Source organism: Tyto alba, unplaced genomic scaffold, assembly GCF_018691265.1.
Source record: "Tyto alba isolate M040663 unplaced genomic scaffold, T.alba_DEE_v4.0 Super-Scaffold_29, whole genome shotgun sequence".
In the NCBI taxonomy this organism is placed as follows: Eukaryota; Metazoa; Chordata; class Aves; order Strigiformes; family Tytonidae; genus Tyto; species Tyto alba.
The window spans coordinates 6,954,176-6,966,697 of NW_024881303.1; the positions used below are offsets into that span (position 1 = coordinate 6,954,176).

A 12,522-nucleotide genomic window follows, 5' to 3' on the forward strand; every position below is an offset into this window, starting at 1 on the left:
AAGGGAGGAAGAAGGAAAGAAGTATTGCAGAGCCATGGCTGGAGGGTTGGAGCCCCAAAGCTAATTTTGCAGTGCCTAAAACCTCTCTGTCTTGCAGCCTTCTGAGTTCTTCAGCCCAAAGAAAGGGGATCTCTAAGTGGGGTGACACCAGCATGGGCATGTAAGAGATGTGGGGCTGTGCCCATAGTGGCGTGGCCAGGAGCCACCTCCTGCAATGTTTTCTTATCCGTGAACAAGCAGCTGCCACCAGGGGCAGAGTTTTCAGAGCTAGAGAAAACAGTGAGGTAAACCTCAGTTCTCCTTCTGTTGGGTGAACATATTGAGTAATTGTGAGCTACAAGGACAGACTGACACTCAGACTTCTGTGCTAGCATGGCCAAGACCTTCTCGCCCACTCTGCACTGTTGGTGAGAGGCGGGAACCCTCCAGCACAGCTGGCACACAGCAGCATTTCAAGTACTGCTTTGGCAGGCAGCCTGCAGCCTTTGGTGTGTTTGTGTGTGTGTCTCTCTCTCTCTGATGTCTGTGGTTTATTTAAGACACTTCACCCTTTGGTTGTATTTTTTAAAACATAAAATTGGGGAGATCTTACCGCTCTCTACACCTACCTGAAAGGAGGTTGTGGCGAGGGGGGGTCGGTCTCTTTTCCCAAGTAACAAGTGACAGGACAAGGGGAAATGGCCTCAAGATGCGCCAGGGGAGGTTTAGATTTGGTATTAGGAAACATTCCTTCACCAAAAGGGTTGTCAAGCACTGGAACAGGCTTCCCAGGGAAGTGGTTGTGTCACCACCCTGTAGATGCGGCACTGAGGGACATGGTTTAGTGGTGGATTTGGCAGTGGTAGATTAACAGTTGGACTCCGTGATCTTAGAATTCTTTTCCAACCTGAATGATTCTATGATTCTGAGGAGTACAGGACAGGCACAGCTTTAAAACACAGGCTGGCTCTCTATTGGAGCTACAGCAGGTCCATGTCAAAAAGGATCTGGTCAAGAATCTCCCCTTGCTACAGCCCAAGTTAGTGTTAAACAGAAATGTGCCCATTTGTGATGGCTCAAAGACCACAGCCAGCTGCCCTCATTCAGCTCTTCACATACAAGACTAACGTACAGGGCACTGGCCAGTGTTTGATAAAAACATGTTGAAACCTGTGTTGTCCCAGCTTCACCGCCACCTTCCTAGAAAGCCATGTTCATTCACTCCTGGTGCAGCTCCTGTGATGCTGCGTTGGTCAACCTCACTCCTGGCATCCCCAACCCTGCCCTTGCCAGAAGCAACTGCCACAAAGGCGCTTACCTGGCCTGCAGTACGCTGGCCAGGGCATTAAATCAGGAGAAAACTAAACCAGGATGCAGAAGAGGGAATCAGTGGTTTTCTGTTGTTTAGTGTCTGAGCTAGTTAGAGTCAGCTTGGGTGGTGGGGGCATAAGGGACTGGGAAGGTGGCCAGAGCTGAGCACCAAGGGGAACAGGACCACCCTTTTCAGGGGCTTTCTGCTGTAAGATCAATGCAGCCATCGATATTAGCACTGAACGGAACACCACAAGTCAGGCATGGCAGTGCTGCACCTTCACTTTCCTCATTTTCTTAACCCAAGAACTATCCTTTAGTTCGTTTACTCTAACCAAGTTTGTTCCAATTGGCAGAGAAAGGTCTTCTTGCACGCAAAAAGTCCAAGAAAAACCCTGTAAATCTGTGTGGCACTAAAGACAGGAAGGTTCTAAATGATCGCTTCTGGTCAAAGTACAGGCTCTGCTTCAGAGCTGCAGAGGGGCCAAGCTGAAATCGGGGACACCCTTTCTCCTACAACACGGACTTCACACCGCAATAGGGATACAGGCCAAACATGCCAGCTGTACCATGGCCAGAGGACTGGAGCTAGGGTGCTGCTCTGCGGGTAACACATGAAGTGCAAGCAGCCTGCCTTTGCCTGCCGTCTTTACTACTGGTGAGCTGATGTCTATACTACTGTCTAGGTATATATACTGTCTATACTATCAGTAGTATAGAGGGTAGAAGTATATGAGGCTGATGAGTACTGAGCTTGGACAGTTTTCCTTGCTCCTCTCCTCCCGGTGTTACAGAGCACTGGAACTTGCTCTAAGGACTGTTGCTAGAACTCATGGAGAAACGTCCCTCCTGGGAAGGCAGAACCCCACAGGTTTTCTTTGCTATCTCCTGGATGGTAGTTAAAGTTTTCTACAGGTAATACAAGAGTCAGTGATCAGTGGGATTCAGGCAAACACTCTTAAAGCTGTTCAAACACCAGAGTGCTCTGTATGACAAATTTGCACCAATCTCCTTGTTACTACCTGCCAGTAAGAGTTAAATCTAATCTCACGCATCACAACCACCTCTTTCAATTCACACTAGCCATATCTTGCTGTGGAAGAGCAGCTTTGCAAAAAATTCCTGTCCTACCCTTCCAACAAGTCACTAGTGTTCACTTGCTGTCAAACAGCTTCTGTGAAAAGCTGTGGTTTTTCTGTACAGCTTCTTTCTGAAACAGTATGAACGCATTGCTCAATTAGCAAAATCCAGGCTCTGCAGGGCAAAGTATCAGTGCTGATAAGTGGTCAAGGGTCACATTTTTTTCCTTGTGGACTTCAGGAACATCACAGAAGAAAATTACAGTAACGCTCACTGGCATGAAAAACAGCTGCATTAAAATTTCATGCACAAGTATGTCTCTACTGCCATTCATCTGGCAATTTTTTACAGAAGTTCCCATCTCAAGGCTGGGCTGAGAATGATGCCAGGCTGAGACACTTGCATCTCCTGCATACAAGAGAGTTTATTTCTTGTCTCACTTACAAAATAATGATAGTATGTTCACTTGGGTCACAAACGGTTGAAAACTCCAGTAAAACAGTAACATTGTATTTCTAAAGCCTGTACAAAGGAAAACACTGCCTGCCTTTCACATTGAACTCTGGCAAAGACAAAGGAAGGCCCAATCTTGGTTTCTGATCCAAAATACTAGTTTAAGGCTTTAGGCCTTTGGACAAAAATGCATACTGATAAATTCATATGAATTTGTGCCGTGAAATGACACTTCCATTGTGTTATTTTCCTTTTTGTTACAATGGCAAACAGAGCTCTTTTTTAAATATTATACTCCAGATGGACTGCTGCCATCAGTACAATAATACCTGTTCTCTGCATATACACATTTTCACATGCTTAAGAGCACACGAAGAGCACATGGTATTGCTTTACCTCTCCTTTCAGATACTCACCTCTCTCGCATGGCTCCTCTAAACATGGTTAGAGATGTGAGACACTTTGGATGAACTCAAAAAGAAAACGCAGGCCTTGTGCACAAACTCAGTGATACCATAGTCTATACCCACACCCCATTCCTCGGTCTGTCTGAAGAATTCTCATTTCTCATATTCATAGTATTTTAAGCTGACTGTATCTGAAAAAAAAAAAAAAAAAAGGGCTGCTGAAATTCTGACAACTGATGTTTAAACATCTTCCTTTCCTTCCCTCCTAGTATCGTACATCTTCCCTTTCACAACAATTACTGTTTTGTTATGCTTGGGACTTTAAAAAGAAAAATAAAATCTTAACAGATTGCTTTTTTAGCCTGTCCTACAGTCTATGACTTTCTGACTATCAGCACTTTCACATATAATGGGGTTAAACAACAAAACCACCATGATGCGGTTTCACAGTGTCATGTTTTCAGAGTGTCTTCCAGCTGCCTGTGCTCAGCTTTCAACTGCTTTTTTGGCACTTAATAACCAGCTCACACAGTCAGTCAGTTTGGGCTGTATCTGCGTGTCGGTCTCAGCTTCACTGTGGCACTTTGTGCAGGACTGGAGCAAACGCTGTTTCGTTCTTGCAGTCCAGCTCTTGGGCTGGCTGGGCTCGGTGGCTGTCACCAGTCCGTCAGGCCTGCTAAAAGCAAAGGGGGACTTATTCCTTTCCCTGCAGAGCTCTCACTGCTCGCACACTGGGTTGCCAAACCAGAGCTTGCACAACTAAGAAGAAACCCTACTGTGGCTCACAGAGTCCCGTTTCTCCAATTTCCCAGTAGTCTGGCTGCAAAGGGCTCCAAGCGCCGGGGCTCCCCACATTTCCTCAGGAAAACAGTCCCAGGCCAAATGCCTACATCCTGGACCCCCATTCCCTTCAGAGGCTGGTGTCAACGGTGTCCACTTTGGCCTGCAAGGCAGCCTCAGAGATGGTGTCCGGTTGCCCATCCCGGCAGAAGAGTACAGCGGGGTTCTTGCAGGCCCACATGGCCACCTCTCCCCCGCTCGCCGGGCTGGAGGAGGACGGGGCGCTGCCCGGGGGGCCGCTGTGCCGATTGACGTAGCGCTCCCGGACGCGGTCAGCCCGGCTCCGGGGCTCCGGCTGGCGGCCGGGGACCGAGAGGTAAGCCGCCACGTTGTTCCTAGTCCTGTAGCCGCCCTCACGGCTCCGCCGCAGCAGCACGGAGATGTTGGGGTTGCGGGCGGCGTAGATGAGGGGGTTGATGGCGCCGTTGGCCCACGCCATCCCGCTGGCCACAGCATCCATGGTGGGCGAGAAGGGCAGGCGGCCAGCCGCGGCGGCCAGCCCCAGGATGCAGTAGGGCCCCCAGCAGCAGATGATGGAGACGATCATGATGAGGACGGTGGTGGCCGTGCGCATCTCGCCGTAGGCCCGCAGCAGGTGCCCGTAGGTGGTGAGGGGCCGCACGCGGCTCTCGGCCAGCCGCACCGCCCGGCAGATGTTGTAATGGCAGAAGCACATGAGGGCGAAGGGCAGGAGGTAGCAGAGCACGATGAGGGCCGCGCCGTAGGGAGGCCCCAGCCGGGACGAGCCCCAGGGCAGCACGTAGACGCAGCGGTAAGCCCCGGGCCGGGCTTCCCGCTGCCCCTCGCCCGCCAGCCCATACCAAGGCCCGGCCAGGGCCAGGGCGGCCAGCCAGACGGCAGCCAGGAGCTGGGCGGCGCGGCGGCGGCCCATCTTGTGTCGGGGCTGGCGGACGATGGCGCAGTAGCGGTCGAAGGAAAGCAGGGCCATGGTGAGGGTGGCGGCGATGCCCAGCCCGGCGTGGAGGGCGGCGCTGGCCAGGCACAGGCGCTGCCCGAAGAGCCAGGCGCCGGGCGGGCGGCTGAGCAGGCTGAGGAAGGCCAAGGGCAGGCAGAGTAGGGCGCCCAGCAGCTCCGACAGCGACAGGGACAGCACGAAGGCGTTGGTGACCGTGCGGAGCTGCCGGTGCCGGGCGATCACCAGCACCACCGCCCCGTTGCCCAGCGCCGAGAGGGCGAAGATGAGCAGCAGCGCCAGCGCCTGAGAGGCCAGCGCCGCCGCCGACCACCCCACCGCCGCCGCCGCCGCCGCCGCCGCCGCCGCCCCGCCGCTCTCGTTGCCGCCGCCGCCGCCGCGGGAGAGGTTTCCCGGCACGGCCGCCTCCGGCTCCATGCGCAGCCTCATGCCCCGGCCGGCGCCGCGGCCGCAGAGGCGCTGCCCGCCCGCCGCGCTCCCCGCCCGCCCCGGGCCGCCGGCCCCGCCAGCCGCTGACGTCGCCCGGCCGCCGTTACCCGGGGAACCGGCCCGGCCCGCGGCCCGGGGGCGGGGGAGCGGCGGCCCCGCAGCCCAACAGCGCGGCCGGGAGACCCCCCGCCGGCACGGCTGCGCTGGGGACGGGGGCCTCCCCCTGCCCCACAGCGGCACCCCCCGGAGTCGGGGACGGGTCCCCACAGACCCTCATCCCACGGGGCTCCTCTCCCCTCACACCCCGCTCCCCTCACGGCTCCTCTCCCCTCACGGCTCCTCTCCCCTCACAGCCCTGCAGCCCATCACGAAGGAGCAGGGACCCAGTTACCCCCAGACACTGTCAGAGTCTTTCTGGGCTGGGGGTCTCACAAACTAGGGGGGGGGTTGAAGAGTCAGGCTGGGGACTCCCTGTCCCACCACCCTCAGCCATGCTAGACCTGCTCACCGCTGTGTGAAATGTTTATTAGGGATGGGGATAGTGAATACATAATTGTGAGAAACTATGAGCTAAGTATATTGTTTATTAAGACTTAAAGGTAACAAGAGAAGGGGAGATCGTTCATGGAATCATGTGTTGCTTGTGCACACATGGCCGACGCTGCAGATCACAAGATATTCCAAGAAAACAAACAGAAGAAAAACAACTCCATATAAGGATATCATCGACCACCAGAAGGCAGAAAACGACCCCCTAACAACAGTTGGCACATGCGCAGAGTATCTCCACCACTCTAGACCCCAGCAACAGTTGAAACATAGTATCCTTCACCACTCCATGAACGCGGGAGACAAAATGTATAAAAAGGGACAGTCTGTTCTACTCAGTACGGCAGTTGGTGGAGCACAGACTCCCCTGTCGTCCAGCGCTGTTTTTGCTCATATTCTACTTGCTATAATTAATAAAATTTCAATTGGATTACGACCCATTGTAGTCTCAATTTATAACAATTTTGGTGCCGTGACTCGGATAAGGAACGGTGGATATCTGTCCTCCGGGGAGGCGCCCCGCGGCAATCCGCGGCCCCGCGACTGATAGCCCACCCCATCCTTACTGACGAACCTAAATTCTAGAATAATGAGCAAAGGAAAAACCGGTAAAATCCCATAAAAATTCTGTGCACAGGAGTCCGGACGAAGACGCAGGACGCGTAAGTATATTGCGGATTTATTCGCGGGTTTACCGTTCGGGCGGGATTGGGTTTCCTGGATTATAACGAATGAGAGGTTCGATATACTGAACCAAGCGAGTGCGGACCCTTAAGTACTGCGTTTCCCATTTCCCGCGAGGGACGGGGCCAGGAACAAGGGGAGCGAGTGAGTGTGTGTTTGGAGATAATTCAGAAGATGGGGGCGAAGGGCAGCAAGCCTTCGACTCCCATGGGAAGGGTACCCACTGTACCTAAGAATACCCCTCTGGCATGCATCTTAGACAATTGGAAAGACTTCCCTGGAACCCTAGGGAAAGATAAGCAGAAGATGATAGAATATTGTACTAAGATATGGGGAGGGAAGAAGATTTCTAAACATGTCTTTTGGCCAGTCTATGGGTCAGAAGAAGATTGGGTAAGACAGCAATTAAACCTCTGGGTTAATAGTAAAAAATCCCTTAATCCAGAAGAGAGTCAATATGCGGAAGTAGTGGCTCGAGAAACTGAGAGCTAGACTTTACCCGCTGAATGAAATAAAAACTAAACAAAAGAAAAAGAAGGAAGAGTTAGATGAAACTCTTCTAACTCCCCCTCCTTACGCTCCCCCGCCTGCTCCCGCAGCCCCAGCCCCTCCAGAGGTCCCCAGAGCTCCCACTCCCCCACCAGAATCAGAACAAGGGTCTCCCCCTCCTCCTAGACGCGTGACTAGAAGTCAAAAAGGGGCAGCTCAGATGTATCCTTTAAGGGAAATGCCCATGGGGGGACCTCAACCTGTGATTGGATATATTTCTGTACCCCTAAGCTCGGCAGACCTACGAGATTTTAAAAGAACCGAGATGGGAAACCTAATTGAGGACCCACTCGGAGTGGCGGAAAGATTAGATCAATTTTTGGGACCAAACCTTTATACTTGGGATGAAATGCAATCTATCCTTGGTCAATTATTTACTACCGAGGAAAGAGACATGATTAGACGAGCAGGAATGAGATTGTGGGATGCTCAACATGCTCAGGGACCTCAAGCAGATATTAAATGGCCACTCCAAAGACCTAATTGGGATAATCAGGATCCGGTGCATAGAACTCATATGCAGGACCTAAGAACTATAGTAATTCAAGGGATTAGAGAAGCAGTACCCCGTGGCCAGAATATCAATAAAGCATTTAATGAAATGCAAAAGAAAGATGAAAGCCCTACTGAGTGGCTGGAACGACTGAGGAAAGCCCTTCAGCTGTACTCCGGGGTAAATCCAGACGACCCTTTAGGGCAAGCGCTCCTCAAAACTCAGTTTGTGGCAAAATCGTGGGAGGATATCAGAAGATTGAAAAGTTAGAAGGCTGGCAGAATAGAGGGTTAGATGAATTATTGAGGGAAGCTCAGAAAGTATATGTAAGGAGAGAAGAAGAGAGCAGCAAGCGACAAATAAAAATGATGGTAGCAGCGGTCAGAGAAGATCGTAAAGGGCGGACAAATGAACACAGATCTGCTGAAACGAAACAGGGGAACGTAGTAGTAAAGAAGGAACAGAGATTTTGTTTCTACTGTGGAAAGAAGGGACATATAAAGAGGAGTTGCAGAGAAAGGATCAGGGATGAGGAAATATTAAAAACGGAATAGGGAAGTCAGGGGCTCTATATTTTAGGGGACCGGAGTCATCGTGAGCCCTTGATAAAATTAAAAATAGGTCCCCATAAACAAGAGTTCACCTTTTTAGTAGATACTGGGGCTGAAAAATCGACTATTAGACAAATACCCGAGGGATGTAAAATCTCCCCTGAAAAAGTACAAGTAATTGGGGCAAAAGGAGAACCCTTTAAAGTAAGCAAAATCAAAAATGTAATATTCGAAACTGAAAATAAATTTGGAATGGGTGAACTCTTGCTCGTCCCTGAAGCAGAATTTAATCTGCTAGGGCGAGATTTAATTGTTGAATTGCAATTAGAAATTAAAGTGAAAAATCAAGAACTAACAGTGTTTGCTTATCCTTTGACCATGGATGATCAAAAACAAATTGACCCCAATGTCTGGTATTCTCCGGACACAATTAGTAGACTGGAAATCCCACCGATTAAAATCCAAATTTCTGAACCCCACATACCTGTGAGGATAAAGCAATATCCCATATCCCTAGAAGGACGGAGAGGATTGAAACCAGAAATTGATCGATTATTAGCACGAGGAATCTTAGAGCCTTGTATGTCACCCTTTAACACCCCCATTCTGCCTGTAAAGAAACCGAATGGGAAATATCGGCTCGTGCATGATTTAAGGGAAATAAACAAAAGAACTATCACCCGGTTCCCTGTAGTGGCAAATCCATACACACTGCTAAGCAAACTAGGACCCCATAATTCCTGGTATAGCGTGGTTGATTTAAAGGATGCCTTTTGGGCCTGTCCACTGGCAGAAGAATGCCGTGATTATTTTGCCTTTGAATGGGAAGATATAGAAACAGGCCGTAGACAGCAATTGAGATGGACCGTGCTCCCCCAAGGGTTCACTGAGTCCCCTAATTTGTTTGGCCAGGCCCTGGAAGAGCTATTGAAGGAATACCAGGTACAAATGGGAAATGTGCTTTTACAATATGTAGACAGATCTGCTCATAGCAGGGAATAATCAGGAGAATGTAAGAAAAGAAAGCATTCGACTCCTAAACTTCCTTGCACAAAAGGGACTAAGGGTATCACAAGAAAAGTTACAATTTGTGGAGGAAAAAGTGAAATATTTGGGGCATTATTTGTTTAACGGCAAAAAGATATTGGATCCAGAGCGCATTAAAGGAATTCTGGAACTACCTATGCCTGTCACTAAGAGGCAAATTCGGCAGGCATTAGGGCTATTTGGATATTGTAGACAATGGATAGAGAACTACAGTTTTAAGGCTAAATTCCTATATGAACAATTGTCTAAAAACAAAATACCCAAGTGGACCCCTCAGGATCAAGAGCAGTTTGCCAGTCTCAAAAGGGAGCTAAGTCAAGCACCGGTTTTAAGTCTGCCAGATTTAAAGCGGCCATTCCATTTATTTGTCAACATACATGAAGGAACAGCATTCGGAGTATTAACTCAGGAATGGGCCGGACAAAAGAAACCGGTAGCATACCTATCAAAGCTGTTAGACCCTGTGAGCAGGGGTTGGCCAAGTTGTTTACAGATCATAGTTGCCGCTGCCTTATTACTTGAAGAAACAAACCGTATTACCTTTAATGGGGAAATTGTCCTATATGCGCCTCATAATATAAGAGGAGTGTTACAACAAAAAGCAGAAAAATGGCTTACAGATAGTCGATTATTGAAATATGAAGGAATACTTATAGAATCCCCTAAATTAACTTTGAAAACTATTGGAGCAGTTAATCCCGCTGAATTTTTGTACCCAGGAGAAGGTAATGAACTATTGCACAATTGTTTCCAAACAATTGAACAGCAGACACGTATTAGGCCAGATCTAGAAGAAGAAGAACTACAATGTGGGGAAGTATTATTTATAGACGGATCATCACGAATAGTAGAAGGTAAACGATTGTCTGGATATGCCATCATTAAGTTGGAAAAAGGAGAATTTAAGACAATAGAATCAGGCCCCCTGAGTGCCAGCTGGTCTGCTCAAGCCTGTGAGCTGTATGCATTGTGGAAAGCATTAGTATCACTGAAGGGAAAGGATGGAACTATATATACAGACTCACGCTATGCGTTTGGGGTAGTACACACTTTTGGGAAAATATGGGAGGAAAGAGGATTTGTTAACTCGCAGGGAAAAGAACTGATACACCCGGAATTAATTCGGCGAGTTCTGGGGGCATTGAAAATGCCGAATAAAATAGCAGTTGTACATATAAAGGGACACCAGCGAGGTACAAGTTATCAAGTTAGGGGAAATAATGCAGCTGATACAGAAGCAAAACGAGTGGCAGGCAATTATAATACGATTTTGACGATACAACAAGTATCTGTTAGTAAAAATTTGAGCTTTGAGTCTGCAGAAAAGGAAAAACTAGGACAAATGGGAGCTAAGGAACAAGAGGGTAAATACATATTGCCAGATGGGAGGGAAGTCTTGCCAAAAGGCATAGCACTCGAAATATTTTCAAAAATACACAGCAAAACACACTGGGGAACCCAGGCATTAGTTGATCATTTCAATCAACAGTTTGCCTGTATAGGCGTATATAACATAGCAAAGACAGTCACGGCAGCCTGCGAGACCTGTCAAAAGGTTAATCGAAACAACATGAGACAAAAACCTCTTGGAGGACGTTCCCCAGCATACAGACCTTTCTCACACATACAAGTGGATTTTACTGAACTACCTAGGGTAGGGCGTTATAAATATTTGTTAGTAATGGTGGATCATTTAACACATTATGTTGAGGCTTTTCCTACCTCCAGGGCAACTGCTAACCAAGTTACTAAAGTATTACTTGAACACATTATACCTCGATATGGAGTGCCTGAAGTAATCGACTCGGACAGAGGAACACACTTTGTGTCAAAAATTGTTAGAGATCTAACCGAAAGCTTGGGTATTAAGTGGGAATACCATACACCATGGCATCCACAAAGTTCGGGAAAAGTTGAAAGGATGAATGGAGAAATCAAAACTATTTTGACTAAATTAATGATAGAAACCAAATTATCATGGATTAAGTGCATACCCATGGCACTATTAATTCTCAGAACCAGACCCCGAGCAGATGTGGGAATATCAGCGTTTGAAATGGTGTATGGAATGTCCTATAGAATTGAAAATCCACAAACAAATGTTTTAATTCGAGACCATGTGATTAATGAATATGTTTCACAATTAGCAGAACATCGTAATAAGCTTTGGGAACACGGACTGATTGTGCAACGACCCCCGTTGGACTTAAAAATTCACAATGTTAAACCTGGGGATTGGATATTGGTTAAAGTATGGAAGGAAGAAACCCTAAAACCCAATTGGGAGGGACCTTATCTTGTTTTACTAACAACAGAAACAGCTGTCCGGACTGCTGAGCGTGGATGGACTCATGCCAGTCGCATTAAAGGCCCCGTGACGAAACCTCAATGGAAAGTAATTAGTACTCCAGGTGATACCAAGATAACCCTGAAGAGATAATGATAGAGACTTTGTTTGAGCATTTTGCCACATTGCCTCTTGGTATAAAGTGTATATTGCTGTTTTTACTTGCAATAATAATTTCCTTGTTCATTTATTATATATGGAAATGCACAAAGTGGGGTAGAGAAAATTATTAAAATATAGAAAATATACTGATATAAGTAATGTATGCATTTTAAATATACGAGTTAGATGTAATCATTTAAACTGTAACTGTTACCCATTTGCTTGTTTTAGGTGCAAGGCATACCAGGATAAATGGTGGACATAATGTGAGAAATTAGACAAGAAATTATTTGGGGAATCCCATGAGTGGTGGGAAAGTTTTGCCAAAGAAATAAACCCTCAATATTATCGGTACCAATCTGACAAACCGATCCACTTTGTAGCTGAAATCTTGGCTATAAAGTGCAGAAGGGAAGTACTAACTGTGTCTTGCTTTGTCCCATTAGTTAAAGCTGCAAAGTGGGAAGCCTATATAAACAGGCAGAAAGCCCGAAACAGCTGTTCTCCTGAAGAATTCCCTTGCTGCCGAGAAGATGGTACACCCCGTGACTCGAAGCAACCGAGTCGACGGGCGAGGCAGAGGAGGAACAAACCGTGGAGAAAAGAATCAGAACAATGGGACGCAAAAGCAGCAATGGCCGAACTTCCCCAGGACTGGTAAAAATCTACTTAAATTGGCAAAATTGATAGATACCCTTTTTCTTGGTATACCGTCAGTTCTGTTATTAATAATAACCCAAGCAAATGGAAATCCTCACCAGCCTTTT

At 47.9% G+C, this 12,522-nt stretch overlaps 1 protein-coding gene across 1 annotated transcript; it reads right to left on the minus strand.

Annotated features, from left to right (window-relative positions):
* Positions 1 to 2,800: 2,800 nt before the first annotated feature.
* Positions 2,801 to 5,451, minus strand: GPR135 (G protein-coupled receptor 135). Its single transcript, XM_032992465.2, has one exon. The coding sequence runs from the start codon at positions 5,431 to 5,433 to the stop codon at positions 4,141 to 4,143; it is 1,293 nt and encodes a 430-aa protein (XP_032848356.2). The 5' UTR covers positions 5,434 to 5,451; the 3' UTR covers positions 2,801 to 4,140.
* Between the last annotated feature and the right edge of the window lie 7,071 nt (positions 5,452 to 12,522).

Excerpts from the sequence above, each read along its gene's own strand:
- GPR135 (XM_032992465.2), bottom strand. The coding sequence starts at position 5,433 with ATGAGGCTGCGCATGGAGCCGGAGGCGGCCGTGCCGGGAAACCTCTCC.